This window comes from Cervus elaphus, chromosome 11 (genome assembly GCF_910594005.1).
Source record: "Cervus elaphus chromosome 11, mCerEla1.1, whole genome shotgun sequence".
Taxonomy (NCBI): domain Eukaryota; kingdom Metazoa; phylum Chordata; class Mammalia; order Artiodactyla; family Cervidae; genus Cervus; species Cervus elaphus.
In genome coordinates this window covers 101,160,661-101,178,777 of record NC_057825.1, presented here as the reverse complement: position 1 = coordinate 101,178,777, position 18,117 = coordinate 101,160,661, and the positions used below count along the sequence as shown (strand labels likewise).

Below are 18,117 nucleotides of genomic sequence, written 5' to 3'. Positions count from 1 at the left end.
GGGTTCCCTGGTGGCTCAGTGCTTAAAGAACCCCCCCCTGCAGTGCAGGACACAAAGGAGACACAGGCTCAGTCCCTGGACTGGGAGGATCCCCTGGAGGACAACATGGCCACCCACTCCAGTGTTCTTGCCTGGAGAATTCCACAGACAGAGGAGCCTGGCGGGCTACAGTCCATGGGGTCCCAAAGAGTCAGACACGACTGAGTGACTGAGCACACACAATTTAGTAAGGGAAAGAGGAGGCGTTGGGCAGGTCCAGGGAGCAGAAATCTTCATGGATCTCACTCTGTTTTCAGTGTTTCATTTTACTTTCTGTGATTTTGAGGCCAAAATGAACATTCGCACTTCTTCACCCTTGGAGGCTAACACTTCGGCCCGGATCACTCTTTGCTTCAGAAGCGGGCTCGGAGGCTAACACTTCGGCCCGGATCACTCTTTGCTTCAGAAGTGGGCTCGGAGGCTAACACTTCGGCCCGGATCACTCTTTGCTTCAGAAGCGGGCTCGGAGGCTAACACTTTGGCCTGGATCACTCTTTGCTTCAGAAGCGGGGAGGACTGTCCAGTGCAGCCAAAATGTTTCCATCTGTCAGCAAATGTTCCCTGGAAGACGTAGTCACCTCTGGTTCAGAATCGTGGCTTTAAAAGGCAGAACCAGTCCTTGCTAAATGTGGGGGGTAGGTTTAAGCAGTTTCGGTCCTTGAACTTCAGGCAGTGATCGCATTAAAACACCCTCCCTTTACCCACCCCTCATTTGTTTGTTTGGGAATGACAGTCACCACTGGGCTGAGGGCCACTGCTGAGGGACCCCACTTGGCCAGCTGGATCCTGGCAAATTTAGCATTAGGTTTTGTGGGTGTCATTTGGTCAGTGTAAGTGGGGAGTAACTTGGGAACCCTAAGTTCAACACGAGGGCTCAGACCAGAATGGGGACTGTCCTTTCTCTGCAGAGTCATTTTCCCAGATAACCCGAGAGTCACTCAATCCCAAATATTTGACAAGAGCCACTGACCTCGGTGAATATGTGCCAGAGACAGGCAGGTGATGTGGTGAAGACATGAGTTCCAGGCCCTGAAAAAGTCCTCCTTCTTGGTCATCACCTGCCAAATTGACAGAAAAAAAAAATAAATCCACTGATGATATTCTGAGAGAATGGAACTTACTAGCAAGGCAGATGGCAGATAATGTACATCTCAGTACAACCATTAAGCAGGGTATGTTGCATGCAAGGCCTACTGTAGGCTCACCTCTTGTCACTCCTAAAAGCTTTAGCTAGATGAAGAAATGCCATAACATACTGTGAGTCCGGTTTACATGTTTCCATTAATTCCTCACTCATATCAAGCGTGGTGGCGCATGTGCACCCAGTCACTCAGTTGTATCTGACGCTTGGCGACCCCGTGGACTGCAGCCCACCAGGCTCTTCTGTCCATGGGATTCTCCAGGCAAGAATACTGGAGTGGGTGGCCATGCCCTCCTGCAGGGGATCTTCCCAACTCAGGGATCAAGCCCGAGTCTCCTGCATCGCAGGCAGATTCTTTACCGCTGAGCCACTGGGGAAGCCCAGTCATGGCGGTACCACGCTGCACTTCTTGAGATGTGACCAGCATTGAAGAAACAGTTTGAAGGAGAGGGACAGAGAATGTGAGATAGTTTTAGTCAGCTCACTCGCTGCCTGGAAAGTTCTAAATAGCAGAACTAACTAAATCTAGTCTGCAACAAAACCAACCCACCTTCCCACCCTCCTTCCCCATATTGTAGTCACATATTGCCAGGTTTTCAATTTTTTTCTTTTTCTTTCCTCTTCTTTTCTTTTTTGTCTTCTTAAAATTTTTCTTAAAAGCTTTTGCTTGAAATTCATTTCCTGACAGTTCTGGAGGCGGGAAGTCCAATATCAGGGTGCAAGCTCAGTCAGGTTCTGGTGGGACTCTCTTCCTGGCTTGAGGACGGATGCCTCCCTTCTGTTTTTACACAGCTGCCCTGCTGCTGCCAAGTTGCTTCATCCTGTCCAACTCTGAGGCCCCATGGATCACAGCCCGCCAGGCTCCTCTGTCCACAGGATTCTCCAGTGGATTGCCATGCCCTCCTCCAACCCAGGGATCAAACCTGCATCTCTTATGTCTCCTGCATTGACAGGCAGGTTCTTTATCACTAGCTCCACTTAGGATGCAGAGAGAGTGATCTCTCTCCTCTTATAAGGCATCTGATCCCATTATGAAGTTTCTTCATGGCCTTCATGGCCTCATCTAACCCTTCCTTCACCTTCATGGCCTCATCTAACTCTAGTGACCTCTCAAAGGTGCCATCTCCAGATCCATCACATTGGGAATGAAGGCTTTGACATTTGAATCTGAAGGAGGGATGCAGACATTCAGTCCATAACAATATTCCTTTTGATTTTCATTATAGAATTATATGTACTAATTCTTAGAGGAATCTTATAATAGAAAGGCCGTGGACTTTGGGGCTTGAGAAATAAAAATTGGAACTACAGCCCCATTACTATCTACTTTGGGTGGTGTGGACAAATTATTTCACTTTTGAGACGTTAAAAAATTTTTTTAAGTCTGTCATATAGAGCGAAGTAAGTCAGAAAGAGAAAAACAAATATTGTAAACATATATGTATATACATATATATATCAAATATCATATGTTAACACACATACACACATATAAATATGGAATCTAGAAAAAACGGTTCTGATGGACATATTTGCAGGCTAGGAATAGAGACGAAGATTTAGAGAATAGACTTGTGGGCATGGAGAGGAAGGCGGGGCGGGACGAATTGAGAGAGTCGCATTAACAGATATACACTACCATGTGTGAAATAGCTAGCTAGCAGGAAGCTGTCAAATAGAACAGGAAGCTCAGCTCAGTGCTCTGTGATGCCCTAGAAGGGGTGGGATGGGGGGTGGCGGGGGAGAGACCCAGGAGAGAGGGGACATATGTGTGATATAACTGATTCACATGTATACTCCAATTTAAAACTGCAATACCAATGTTTTAAATTTAGATATTATTGACAATCATATATTAGTTTCAGGTGTACAACATAATAATCTGATATTTGTGTATACCTGACCACCACAGTAAGTCTAGTTAACATCTGTCACCACAGTGACATTTTTTTTTTCTTGTGATGAAAGCACAGGGACTACAGTTAATGACATAACTGCTTGTATATTTGAAAGTTGCTAAGAGAGTAGATCTTCCAAATCCTCCTCAAACTGTTTCCTGGACACCTGTCATGTCTCTAGCATGGGCACTGGTAGTGGCCATGTCTGACCTGTGTGAGGAATAAACACAAAGATGGAGACTGGATTCGGGATGATTATGCTCTTTATTCATTTAGGGAGTATATTTTTCAGCTTTACTCTGTGTGAGATGGTCTTTCAGTCACTCTAATGAAGGAAATGGTGTGCTTTACTTGGTTTTTCAATCAGTGGGAAGTGAAGAAATAGAATTGGAAGAAAATAAGAAGGAAAAGGATAAACAGAAAAGAGAAAGGTGCCGAATCGCAGAGTTGGCAGCTAGAGTCCTGTCGGTGGAGTCTGGAGGCAGATGCTTATCTGACCAGAGCAGGGTGTGAAACTTGGCACTTCTGGGGTTTCTGTTTCTTCTTACCTTTGTTTGGAAAACCTAAGGGCTTGATATTTAAACTTCCAGCAATTTTCTTTGCTCAGAGAAATAACACTCAAGTAGAAAGTTAGAATATCATTGGAAGGACTGCTGCTGAAGCTGAAGCTCCAGTACTCTGGCCACCTGATACAAAGAGCCAACTCACTGGAAAAGACCATGATGCTGGGAAAGATTGAAGGCAGGAGGAGAAGGGGACGACAGAGGATGAGCTGGCTGGATGGCATCACCGACTCGACGAACATGAGTTTAAGCAAGCTCCAGGAGTTGGTGATGGACAGGGAGGCCTGGCGTGCTGCAGTCCATGGGGTTGAAAAGAGTCAGACATGACTGAGCGACTGAACTGAACTTAGACTGTGTATCTGCTTCCCATTTTTCTTCAGCTCACACTCTGAGTCCTCTGGTTGGAAAGTCATCTGCCTCCCACTGCTTCCTGGTTCCTGCAGGGCCTGGAGGTCAGACTCCTTGGTAAAAACTCTCCTATAACAGAGTGCTTCATGCTCCAGTGGAAAAGCTGGCACAGCAGAAAGCCTCTGCCCATGCATAATTTAGCATGACCACCTGGGGCAGCAGGCACAGCACAGAGGACCCTGCCAGGTATGCCCGGGGTCCCCACCCAACTGGGCATCTCATGACAGGGGAGGGAGAGGAAAGCATCTGTCTTGCTCCCTGCATTAGTGTCACAATTACAGCGGAAAAGCCCGGTGGAGATAGGTGCTCCTCAAGCAACAGCCCACAGAGCGTCTTTCACAGAGGTGAGGACAAGAGCTGGCCAGACACTCATGGCCCAAAACTAGCCCCATCACACTGCAGGGGAAAATGCCAAGAAATCCACACCAGAGCCTGGTGGACAGGCTCTCCTAAACATGCTTCGGCCGCCCCCACCGTCACATGGGAAGGAGAGAGGAAGGATCAAATATAACGTGGATGTGTCCAAATAGAATTACAGGACACTTTTAGATTTTTTAAAGAGTAGTGGATAGAGGAAGTTTTCATGAGCCTGATCAAGAACAAAGCAGAGACAGAAGACTGGCTGGACTACATGGAACCCTGCATTTAGAAGGCACATCAGAGGGGAGAAGCTCGCGGAGGGCCCTTTGCAAAACTGGCTACGGCTCAGCCCTTCCACCAAGATGTTGTTGTTTAGTCGCTAAGTCCTGTCTGACTCTTTGCAACCCTGTAGACTGTAGCCTGTCAGGCTCCCCTGTCCATGGGATTTCCCAGGCAAGGATACTGACGTGGGTTGCTAGTTTCTCCTCCAGGGAACCTTCCCGACCCAGGAATCGAACCTGCATCTCCTGCATTGGCAGGTGGGTTCTTTACCCACTGAGCCACCAGAGAAATCCCCAATAGGATGAGACAAAAGTGAAAATCAAGTTCAAGTTAAGGAGAAAGGCCCCTGGCAGCCAATTCCTAAGTGCTTTTCCTTATATGTCAAACTCACGGTGCTGCTGCAAGACCCACTGGAGAAGGCTCAGTGCAACCACATCCTTACCAGCAAGTGGCCCCTGGCCCTCCACTTCCCAGATAGAAAGGTTGGCACGACTGTCCCCTACCCTCCACAACTCCCCCCAGACCCCCCCCAACTGAAGGAAGGCACCCAGAACGTGGAACGAGTTGATAGGAAGGCAGCTTCATGAGGGCAGATGCCCAGAAAAGAAACCAACTGATAAGCCTCTGGTCCCTTGAGTTAGTTGATGGGTGGGAAGCAATAAGCTGAAGCCACAGAGGTCCATACACTGAGGCAGGGTGGCCTTTGAACAGTGTGTGGGGCATACTTCATCTCATGACTGGGTGGTCCAAGTGAGCAGACCAGAAGATCAAACTCTAGTTCAGCCTTTAAGTGTAGACTCAGTGCTGACTGCAGAATGTCATTGTCAGCAACTGTAACCCTGCCAATAACTGTAACCCAACTTCAACACACAGAATTTTTACACTGACTTACTGCACAAAAACATGGTAGAACAACAGAAATCAACTATTTAACCCTCCAAAGTTAAAGTATCTTAACACGAGGTTTCCTTAAAGATGGCATGGTTGGGACTTTCCTGGTGGTACAGTGGTTAAGACTCTGTGCTGACAATGCAGGGGGTGCAGGTTTGATCCTTGGTCGGGGAACTAAGACCCCATAATGCAGTGCAGAATGGCCGAAAGATTTTTTTTTAATGGCATGGTTGTTCTTTACTTCAAGCAGTAAACCTGCTATTGAAAACCTGTGCATAAATTAGCCTTCCCCGTGGTGCTCAGTCGTGTCGACTCTTTGTGGCCCCAGGGACTATAGCCCACCGGGCTCCTCTGTCCATGGAATTTTTTAGGCATAAATTAGCCTTATGAAAGCAAATCCTTCTTAAAATGCACCAAGCAATAGACACCGTTTCAAGCCCTTAAGCTGCACTTGCTCATTTAGCCTTCAGAAGCCCTGGAGATAAGTATTATTGACATCTTTTACTGTCTTCATTTTGCAGGTGGAAAACCGTGACTCAGAAAGGTTGAGGAACTTGCCTGCCCAAGGTTGCGGACCTGGGTTGGGACTGGGCACCCAGTTTTATGAGTCCACATTTCTAGTCACAGGATACACCGCCTCCCAACAGACTGATGGAGAATTAGCTCCCTGTCCCTCCCAAATACATAGTTTATAGAGATGTGTCGTCACACCTGGTCATGTTTGATGTGAACCACATCCCACACTTAAAGCCTCTAGGGGAAGTATATGCTTATTTCCTAATAAGTCATCATATAGCTAAGATAGAACTGAACTCATAAAGAGACCCCTGCTGCCTCATCTTTGGTGAATACCCATATCCATTCCCCCTTTTTCTTTTCTAGAAACACCCCCAAACAGGTTAGGCAGCAATATAGCCAGTTAAAAACACCTACTTCCCTACAGGGGATCTATTAACAAAACCTCAGCTAACATCGTATGTAATAGTAAAAGACTTAAGTGCTTTCCCTCTGAATCAGGAAGAAGATGAGAATGTTCATATCTCCAGTTCCATTCAACATTACTGCAGGTTCCAGCCAGGGCAATAAGGCAAGAAAAAGAAATTAAGGCCGACAGTTTGGAAATGAATAAGTAAGGCTGTTTTCATTACAAAAAGATGTGATTTTTTTACATAGAAAATCCTAAGGAATATACAATAAAACTACTAGAATAAAGAAATCAATTAAGCAAACTTATATAAGCCTTTGATATACAAATCAAAAGTGAAAGAAATAGTCAATCAGTTTTGTCTGACTCTTTGCGACCCCATGGACTGCAATCCACCAGGCTCCTCCATCCATAGAATTCTCCAGGTAAGAAATCTGACAAGGGTAACCATTCCCTTCTCTAGCAGATTTTCCTGACCCAAGAATTGAACCATCTGAGTCACCAGGTGACTCAGAAGCCCATACAAATCAAAGTCAACTGTATTTCTGTATTCTAGGAATGAATAATTGGAACTGGAAATTGAATCCACCTGCCAACACAGAAGACACAGGAGCTCTGAGTTGAATCTCTGGGTCAGGAAAGTCCCCTGGAGAAGGGAATGGCAGCCCACTCCAGTATTCTTGCCCAGAGAATCTCACGGACAGAGGAGCCTGGTCGGCTGCAGTCCATGGGGCAGCAAGAGTTGGACCCGACTGAGAAACTAAACCAGCATCTCCGCCCAGTTCCATGGAGATCTGTCCTGTGCTTTCAGCGTAAGATCTGCTAGCATTCAGCAGGTGTTCTGTGGGATTTCTTCCACATGTAGAGCTGTTTCTGATGCATTTGTGGGTGGAGGGGAGGGCGGAGGTGGGCAGAGGTGAGGTCCATGTCCTTCAGCTCCACCATCTGATTAGACCCCCTGGGCTCCTGTCTCTGGCAGCATTGAAAACATTTCTACCCTTGTATTCACCTCTAAATCCATTTGCTGTGTCCTTTGAATTTGTTTTCCATGCTCAGGCTTAAATCTACCCTCTTCCTTTTTATTTTACTGTGGAGAGGTGGAATCAGGTCGGGGTGGAGGGAAAGAGTCCAGTCCTGACCAATAACCATGCAGGCCTCTCTAAGTTTGCTAAGCTTGGATATCAGATTCTATGAAACACTTTAGGTACCATATGTCTTAAATTATATCCATCCGATATGGAGAATAATACAACATGCAGTTATTTTAAAATTTTATAGAGAAGTAAAGTAGGTCAAACAATGATTTTTCCTTACTTTCTGCTTCTCCGGCTGTCCACAGAAGCCCACTCTCCTAGACTTGTGAGCCTTTGTCCAGGGGGAAGTAATCTTGCCCAGCAGATGAAAGTGAAACTGTCTGTCACTCAGTCGTGTCGGACGCTTTGTGACTCCCTGGACTGTCCCGCCAGGCTCCTCTGTCCATGGAATTCCCCAGGCAAGTATACTGGAGTGGGTTACCATTCCCATCTCCAGGGGATCTTCTCAACCCAGAGACCGAGCCCAAGTCTCCTGCATTGCAGGTGATTCTTTACCATCTGAGCCACCAGGGGAGAAGCCCAGTAGATGACCACCTGGTAAGGTAATGGAAATGGTGCACCCCAAACCATACAGGATTTCTTCTCCTTCTCCTTTAGTTTCTCTTCTTTCCCTTCCCTCTAGCAGGTGGCACCTGTGGTCTGGCTTCCCCACACTTCCCCACCTCCAGCACATGCTCACCTGGCCTCTCAGCCCTTTTGCTGCAGACTCTCCTCTGTAGCCCTTTGTAGCTCCCACTCAGAGGCTGGGGTCTCCCTGGGTCCCGCCTACATTTCTCTCTGTGACTGAACCCTTGGTGTGGCCAGAGGACAAGTCTCTCTCCAGCATACCCAAAGGCCAGTCCTCACCTAGTCAGCCCACGTCTCCACCTTCCTGTCTCCCCACCTGTTTGACTTTCTGTCTTGTCTTTCTATATGTGGGCATGAATGTATGTGTGCGTGTTCTTAATACATTTTTCTGCCTTCCAGTATTTTTTTATGTCTATCTTTATTTCATTTCTCTGTATTTCTCTCTCAAGATGAGCTCTCCTTTCTCTCTCTCTCTTTTTAAAAAAAATTTATTTATTTGGCTGCATTGGGTCTCAGTTACCCATGGCATGCGTGATTTTAGTTCCTCTCCTCAGGACTGAACCCACATCCCCTGGATTGGAAGGTGTATTCTCAGCCACTGGGCCACCAGGAAAGTCCCTCTTTCTCTCTTTTTGCAAACTGACTTCACCACTTTTCACTTGTCTATGTATTTTTAATGTTTCTGCAGTTTTCCACCTTTCTGTATTTTCTTTATTTCTCTGGGTTTCTGTTCTGGTTTTCTTCCTCTCCTCTCCTCTCCTGTTTCTATGTCTGCATTTCTGTCTTTTTTCCTGCATTGTTCCATCTGTCTTTTCTCCTGTCTCCTCTTTCTTTCTTCTCTTATGTGTTTGCCCACTACCTTATTTCTTCCTTTTCTCTTTAGGCTTGCTTCCAGATTAAGTTTGGTGTCCTCTGTGTGGCTTTGGAGAGAGGACCCCTCTCCTGGCCACCAGCAGCCTCTCCCTGAACTCTGCTCTCTCCCAAAGCCACCACTCTCTTCTTGCATCGATGGGCAGGTGCTGGTTTGTCTGCCACTAACAGCTCAAAGAAAGCAGGGTGGCTGGGTCCACCAGCTGTCAGCTCACTGGTGGCTTCCTGAACTGGGAATATGGGATTATTTATACCATTACCCTAAGCTTTGAACCGGAGCTACAATTCCATGAGAGCCAGATAAATACATCTCATCCAAGATCTTGCTACCCATGCAAAAAATAATAATAAATGAGAAGGGACACAGGAGGGCACCCTTATGTCCACTGCTCCTGCTTATAAATATTCTCCAGATGTCCTAGAGAAGACTGTGTCTTGGCTTTGGGGACCACAGGGGAGGAGCTAGTTGTGGAATTCATGATGATCTCAGAGCTTGGGTCAGAGTTTGAACCCAGGGCCCTCTGCTCAACCACCCGTCCCACCCCAGAGACCCTTGCCGGGCACCAGTTGGGCACCAGAACCTCACTCCCTTCCCTCAGAGTTGGCAGGTGGCCGCAGTGCAAGACCAAGGTGGGTGGAGGAGCCCTCCTTTCAGGATATGAGCCGAGGGGGTGCAAGGCTAGGATTCCCAGAGGAACACACCATGAAAATGACGGCTACTGTGATGCCACGTAGAGGCCCAGCATCTCGGATCTTCCCAGCACACCCATGTGCCCCGTGGTGCTGGCCCTGGGTTTTACAGTGAGTCCCAGGAAAGTCCAGTAATGGGCTCTAGACCTGGAATGCAGATGTCGGCCAGGGCACACCTCGTGCCCACTGTCAACAAAGCTTGTTCAGCACAGCTGTGTGACTGCAGACCTGCCCCCACCCTCCCCACCCTCACTGTTCACACAGGCGCCTGCCTTCCAGACAGCCTGGGCCACAGCAGCAGAGACAGCATCCTCTTCTGCTGCACAGGGAGCAGGTTCTCCGTTCAGTTCAGTTCAGTTCAGTCGCTCAGTCGTGTCCAACTCTTTGCGACCCCATGAACCGCAGCATGTCAGGCCTCCCTGTCCATCACCAGCTCCCGGAGCTTACTCAAACTCATGTCCATTGAGCCAGTGATGCCATCCAGCCATCTCATCCTCTGTTGTCCCCTTCTCCTCTCACCTTAAATCTTTCCCAGCATCAGGGTCTCTTCAAATGAGTCAGTTCTTCATATCAGGTGGCCAAAGTATTGGAGTTTCAGCTTCAGCATCAATCCTTCCAATGAATATTCAGGACTGATTTCCTATAGGATGAACTGGTTGGATCTCCTTGCTGTCCAAGGGACTCTCAAGAGTCTTCTCCAGCACCACAGTTCAAAAGCATCAATTCTTCAGCGCTCAGCTTTCTTTATAGTCCAACTCTCAGATCCATACATGACTACTGGAAAAACCATATCTTTGACTAGATGGAACTTTGTTGGCAAAGTAACGCTAGCTTGCCTGCAAAGACGCCTGCGCATGTACATGTGCACACGGCTCCTCTCCATCCGGAACCATCCAATCTCAGAACACATGCCTTTGCCTACTTCAGAGTGGTGTATGTAGCCTTCTCTCTGCCTTCCCCACCCACTGCTCCCTCCGAGTTTCTCCCGAGAGCTCCCCTCCACGTCGTGGTCCCAGCGTGCACCTTCTGGTCTCCACCAAGCTTGCACATCCATCCACTGGAGCCCTTCTTGTCACACTGCTCTGCATAGAGCAGGACTGAGACCTGCCTGGTACCCAGCAGAGTGGGCAGGGCCAGTGGGCAATGAAAGACTCCCCTCTCACAGACAGGTGGTGGGAGTAGAAGTGGATTCCAGGCAAAGGGCTGGGATACAGCTGGATGCAGAGGGCACAGAGAAAGCAGGAGGAAATTTCGTAGAGAGGAGTATAGGCAACCAAGACGTGTGGGGCTCTAGGCCAGGCTTCTCACTGCAGGGCAGTTATGGAGACTGCAGCTTTGGGGGGATCTTCGAGTGTCTCCGCAGGCTCTTCTCTAACTGGTGCTGCCCTCCAAGCTCTGGTCTGGGTCCTGGAAGTACAAACAGGTCCCCAAGACAGAGCCCTTTCCTAGCGAAGACCTGACTATTTTTGTCCAGGAGTGGGTATGGGGCAGGGGGGACACATGTGCTTGATCTGACCTGTTTCTGAATCTTTTCACCACTAAGGCTTGGCTGAAATTGTTAGAAGATGAAATCAATAGGCTCTTGGCAAAGGGCTCCTATAATTGAATACATTACTTCCCAATTTCTCCTCCTTTTCCCTTTTTGTGTCAAATGAAGAGTCTGCGTTTTATTACTGAGTCTTTCAGAACAGAAAACGAGTATCAGATGATACAGCTTCTTTGGTCATTTAGCATACGTTTGAATACATGCCCCTGAAATTGATCTTGATCATTTCCAACAATGGATATGTCAATAAACAGATGGGTGATGCCTTCCTCCTTTCTTAGCAGTGTCCTCCTCTTGAAATTGCTTCTAACTGTTCCGGTGGAGGAAGAATAGAGGTGGGGGTAGGGGGTGGAAATCAGGAGACCATAAATAGATTTTACAGGCACTGAAGTGTGCATTTGGAGTACCATCAGCTAGAAAGATCTTGTTTCAAGAACACGATATTTGCATTTAGCTGAAGACGATGTTATGGAACCTGACTGCCCTTAGTGACTGCCTAAACCTGTCATAAGGCAGAATAATGTACATTTAATATGGGAAAGAAATCAGCCTTCAGGATCTTTGTTTCCTGATTCTCTGCAGCAGCTCAGCTGGTGCTTGGCCCATAAGACAGCTGAAGGAGGCATTCTTGGGACTGTGTGGGAAAGGCCAGGGGTGCGGCACACAGAGGACTCACCCCATGGGGGTCTAGGGTGAACACAGGGAACAAGAGACTGGGAGGAAGAGCACAAACCCACTGCAGTTTGGACTCCACAGGGCTCTGTGCCTCAGTGGCCACAAGTGCCATCGAGTCTCCCCCAGAAGCCCTGGGGGCACTCCTGACTCCACCTGCTGCGTTCTCTCCTTAAACTGGCCCAAGTCTCACCCCCCACCCCTCACGCTCACTGCCGTGCATGCTATGTTGCTTGTCATGTCCAACTCTGTGTGACCCAAAGGACTGCAGCCCTCTGCCACCCCTCCTAGCTCAGACTAGATCCCAGCTTTTCTGGGGTGACGGTTTCTGTGGCCTTCCAAAGGGCCCCCCCTCTCATCACTGAGTCCAGAATGATCTTCCTGACACCGATGTGCTCCGGCCACTTGCAGGGAAGGTAGAAGGTTCTAGACCCCATACTCAGGGTGTACAAGGCTCCCCGCAGTGAGGACCCACCACTGCAGTCACTCCACTGCAGTTTCTGCTGGACAACGACGTGAGTCAGCTCATGGTACACATACATCCCCTCCCTCTTCAGCCTCCCTGCAACCCCACCCCAGCCCGCCTCTGCGTCGTCACAGCACCGAGCTGAGCTCCCTGTGCTACACGGCGGCTTCCTGCTGGCTATCTGCTTCACACGCGGGAGTCTAGGTGTGTTCATCCCAGTCTGCTTGGTACTTGAAAGAATGCTCAACATCAGTAATCATCAGGGAAATATAAATCGAAACCACTATGAACTATCACCTCATACCTTTTAGAATAGCTAATCAAAAAACAAGAGATAAAAAGTGTCGATGAAGATGTGAAGAAAAGGGAATCCTTGTGTACTGCTGGTGGCAATGTAAATTGGGACAGCCACCATGGAAAATAGTATGGCGGTTTCTAAAAAATTTAAAATGGAACTACCATATAGATCCAACAATACTACTTCTGGGTATTTATCCGAAGGAAATGAAATCACTATCTTGAAGGGATATCTGCACTCCTATGGTCATTGAAACATATTTACACAAGCCAAGATATGGAAGGAATCTAAGTATTCATACACACACACACACACACACACTGAAATAGCCATCCAGCATGAGAAGAAAGGAAATCCTGCCATTTGCAACCACATAGATAGACTCTGAGGTCATTATGATAAGTAAAATAAGTCACGCATAGAAAGACAAATACTTTACAATCTCATTTATATGCAGAATCTAAAAAAGCTGAAGTTGGGACCTCCCTGGCAGTCCAGTGGTTAAGACTTTGTCTTCCAATCCGGGGGTGGGGTGGGGGAGCTGGCAGTGCAGGTTTGATCCCTGGTTGGGGAACTAAGATCCCACATGCCTCATAGCCAAAAAACCAATACATAAAAGAGAAGCAATATTGTAACAAATTCAATAAAGACTAAAAATGGTCCACATAAAAGAAAAAATCTTTAGATAAATAAAATTAAAAAGATGAAGTCACAGAGAGGGAGTAGAATGGTGGCTATCAGGGGTTGGGGGTGGGAGAAATTGACACATGTTGGTCAAGGGGGAAAATGTCTCGTGACCTAAATAAAGTATGGCATGGTGACTACAGCTAACAATATTATACTATACACATATAAGGTGCTAGAAAGTAGATCTTCAATGTCTCACTCTCTACCAAAAATGTAACTGTGAGCTGATGAGTGTTAACTAACAGTAGTGTGCTAATCAGTACACAACATATACGAATCATCACATCGTACCCCTTAAAGTTACACAGTGTTCTATGTCAATTACATCCAATGAAACTGGAGGAAAAATAACAGGAGAGACTCCAAAAAAGAAACTGTTGTTCAGTATTCAGTCATTGACACCAAGTCAAACACACCAGTAAATAGCATTCCATAAACTAGAAAAACGTCATTTCTATGCTATGCTCTCCAACCATGAGTCCTGAGTTTGCTACATGTACCCGTGAATCTGCGTGTCTCTCAGACTAAGCTCTGTCTTGTCCCGCGCCCCGTCTGGATGATTTGCCCCACTGTCCATGCCCGAGCCTTTCCTGCCACCTTGGCCAGAGACCTGCTTCCCATGGTCCAGACTTTCAGATGTCAAGATCTCTAATAGAAGGTTCAGAATCTTTAGGGTACATGCCTGACTTTGGGGCCAACCCTCAATAGCTCACCTCCTGCCAGGTTCCTTTAACCTTGCCCAGACCTCCCCTGTCATCTGTCACCATGCTCTGGATCCCATGCTGCTGGCTGGTCTGGGCGCCCACAACTGTGTTTTGGTATGCCACTGGAAAACTCTCTAGCATAGAACTGACACTTGGTGAATGTTGCTGCCATTTGCCATTTCTTCTTTTCTGCAATTAGTGTATCAAGATTCAGTGGCTGAATCTTGGAAAGTTCTGAGTTTCCAATTTCATACGAGAAAAGATGATGAGTGCCTGCAATGCAAGCAACCTGAACGCTGTGAGGCACCACTTAGGTTGTGTCTTTACATATTTTAATTGAAGCATAAGAAGCGTGCAGTCAGATGCATCAATCTTAAGTTGACTGCTTGATGATTTCTTTATGTGTATGCACCCATGTAACCATCCATACCAAGATAAAGAAATTCCCCAAACCCTGCACTGTACTCCCTTCCCAGCCCACACCACACCCTCTCACTCTCTGATCCACAGACCACCACTAACTAATTTCACCCCTTCTTGAATGAATGTCATATAAATGGAATCATACATTATTAACTTCTTTCCAGGCTTCTTTCACTACACATAACATCTGTAAAATTCACTTCTGTGGCTGCATGTAACAGTAGTTTATCCCTTTTATTGCTGGATACAATTCTGTGGTATGAAGATATTACAATTAGTTTACCTAATTTCATGCAGATGAACATTTGGGTTGTCTCCAGTTTGGGGCTATTATTGATACAGATGCTATAAACATTCTTGTAAAAGTCTTTCTGTGAGCAGAATTTCATTTCTCTTGGTATTTACATAAAAACCTAGGGGGGAAAGTGCTGGTTGTAGGGTAGCTGTGTATTTAACTTTATAAGGAACTGCCAAACTGTTTCTCAGATCAGTTATCACTATTTTACAGCAATGATCAAAGCTCCCCTTGCTCTATACTGTCACCATGATTGACTTACACCCTTTTAGCTTAACACACTGCAGTGGGTGTGTCGTGGTATTTCACTGTGGTTTTAATTTCAATTTCCCTGATGACTAATAAGACTGAGCAAAGTTTCATGTGCTCATTACCATTCTTTTATCTTCTTTTTTGAAATGTCTTTCAAGTCTCTTGTGTAATTTTTCTTAGATTGTGTCTTTTTGTTACTGGTTTAGAGAAGGTCTTTATTTTGGATAAAAGTCTTTTGTCAGATACATGTGTTGCAAATAATTTTTCCAAGGTTATGGCTTGTCTTTTTGCTTTCTTACTGATGTCTTTTGAAGAGCAATTTTTTAAATTAAAAATTTTTAAATCTGGTCAATATTTAATTGAACGGTTAGTGCTTTTTATCTTTTTCACTAAAAAATCTTAGTCTGCACCAACTCCAAAGGAATAGTCTCATGTTTTCTTCTAAAAGTTTTAAGTTTTCACTTTAAGTCTATGGTCAATTTCAAGTTAATATTTCTGTGTTATATGAGGAATAGATTTTTTCCATTTGAATATTTAGCTGTTTGTCACACAATTTGTTGAAATTTTTTTTCATCATTTAATTCCCTTTGTACCTTTGTAAAAAATCAAGTGAACATATATTTCTGAGTCAATTTTCTGGACTTTATACTGTTCCATTGATCTGTTTATCGTTATACCAAATCCATACTGTCTGGGTAATTGCAGCACAAACATAAACTCTGAAATCAGGTACTACAAGGCCTCCACATTTCTTCAACTTTTTTCAGTCATTTTGGCTATTTCAGATTATTTGTATTTCCATATGAATTGCCAAATCCTCTTGTGAGTTTCTGCAAAAATGTCTGCCGCTGCAAATCTGATTGAGATGGAGTCAGATCTACAGACCCATTTAAGGAGAATGAGCATCACAGCTATGCTGGGTCTTTCCATGCACAGATACGATGTACTTTTCTACCCATTTAAGTTCCCTTTAATTACCTTCCGCAATGCTTTATAGTTTTCTATGTATAGATCTTGCACTACTTGAATTTTTGTTGCAAAATATATTCCTAAGAATTTCATGTTTTCTAATGATGTTGTAAATTTAATTTAATTTTACATTGTGTCTTCTAATTATTTATTGATAGTGTATAAAAGTAAATTTATTTTGGATATTGAGTTTGTATCTTGTTACGTGTAGGGATTTACTATTAACAGCTGTGTTGCAAATAAATAACATAATCTCACTGAAGGAGAGGGAAAAAAACATATTGAAGTAAATTTGGGAAATACTACTTTTTTAGATACTGTAAGCTACATTCACAAAGAAATACTGTGTTCTAGTTGTAAATGTGTTTCTCACAGAGAGACTGGACTAGCAATTCTGAAACTACTTAATGTGTATACTAGGGAAGATCAAATAAATAAACATAGTAGACAGTCAAAGCCAGATTTCTCACTTTCTCAGAGAAAGACATTACAAATAGGAAAGAGGGAAGGCTTGTGGTTTGGGATTGGAATCAGAACTACCAGTAAAAACTCGTGGTTTCTAACGTAAGTACGTATAAATCTGTGTGAGAATGTGCGAGTAAACCTATATCTATTTTCTAGCTCAGAACAAGCCTAGAAATAGTGACATTCCAGTAGCAAATTAGCATACTCAGCAACCAGATACTGGTTTTAAATGCTATTCTCCAATAAAAGGACCAGGAACTCTTAGAGAAATGGTTGATTACAGGGTGGGCAGAGAAAATGAAAGATGAGCCTATGACATTTTGTGGTACCCAAAGTACAGAAGTGCTAAAAAAAAATCATGGGGACATAACAAACAGACATTTGGGCTAGCTAACGTGAAAGGAGCTTTCAATGGCCAAAGCGGAAACAATCTGAGCAAGAAAATAAAATATGTTAGAATTGGGTGTAGCCCAAATATAGAATATCCATTAATCTGAACTGATGTAAATAATAATGAATTGAATAAATAAATAATTGGTGGAAAAGGGACAGCTCTTCTTTCTAATAAAGGAACGTAGCCAGAATGAGGGAAATTGAATGTCCCCACTAGTAACATCACAGGGGGCTTCCCAGGTGGTGCCAGAGGTGAAGAACCTGCCTGACCATGCAGGAGACATAAGAGACATTTGATCCGTGGGTACGGAAGATCCCCTGGAGAAGGAAATGGCAACCCACTCCAGTATTCTTGCCCGGAGAATCCCATGGACGGGGAGCCTGGTGGGCTGCAGTCCATGAGATCACAGGGTCAGATGTGACTGAGCACGCGGGCACACACGCACAGAACAAGAGAAAGGAAAGCATCACAGAGCAGAAGCGTTTCCTGTGACCAGAAACAACCAAGACGGAAGTGCCAGTCTTCACAGGAGGCAGGCACGGGCAGCCTCGGGTCTTCCTGTCTGCCCACTCCGGGCTCTCGCCAGACCAGTATCTGCCCTCCTCAGCACCATGTTCAGCTTACTGTGCCATGGAAGTCAGTCACGCTTTCCCTCTCTCGAGAGTTGCAGGGGTGTAAGCCTTACCTCTCACTGAGAAGTGGGAACACGTTCCCCATTAAAGGAATTTCAGCCCCAGTCAGCAGAGGAGCCTCACTTTTGTACAAGGTGACTATTGCCCAGGCAGCACCCAGTGCTCAAGGACACAAAGACTGTCCGTCAGCTGGCCCTGGTCTCTGGCTCATCCTCCCAACCCAACTAAGCCACAGGAGTTAGAAGACGCAAGATCAACGCAGACCAGTGACTCAGGAAATTTAGTTTCTAATCCTGTTTCCTGTCTTTGATGATCTGCCTCTGGAACAAAGCTCTCGGCATTTCTGTACCATGAGATTTTTCGTAAAACATCTGCTCTTCAGGCTGCCCTGTTGGCTTTTAAAATGGTAACAAACAGAACCCAGCGGCTGTCACTCTCTATTTCCTGTCTCTGCTCTGAAACTCCCAAAGAAGTACAAGCAAAGAAGATCAGACTTTCTTTCTGGGTTCAGCAACCATGGTGGCTCTGATGGTAAAGAATCTGTCTGCCATGCGGGAGACCTGGGTTTGATCCCTGGGTGAGGAAG

At 45.6% G+C, this 18,117-nt stretch overlaps 1 protein-coding gene across 11 annotated transcripts in view; it reads right to left on the bottom strand.

The window, feature by feature from the left end:
* ACOXL (acyl-CoA oxidase like) overlaps positions 1–18,117 on the bottom strand; it is a 345,680-nt gene that overhangs the window by 69,997 nt on the left and 257,566 nt on the right. For all 11 annotated transcript variants that reach the window (XM_043918764.1, XM_043918767.1, XM_043918771.1 and 8 more), the window contains one exon: positions 1,010–1,097. In XM_043918764.1, coding sequence (XP_043774699.1) covers positions 1,010–1,097 — 88 coding nt within the window. The remainder of the gene's footprint in view (positions 1–1,009; positions 1,098–18,117) is intronic.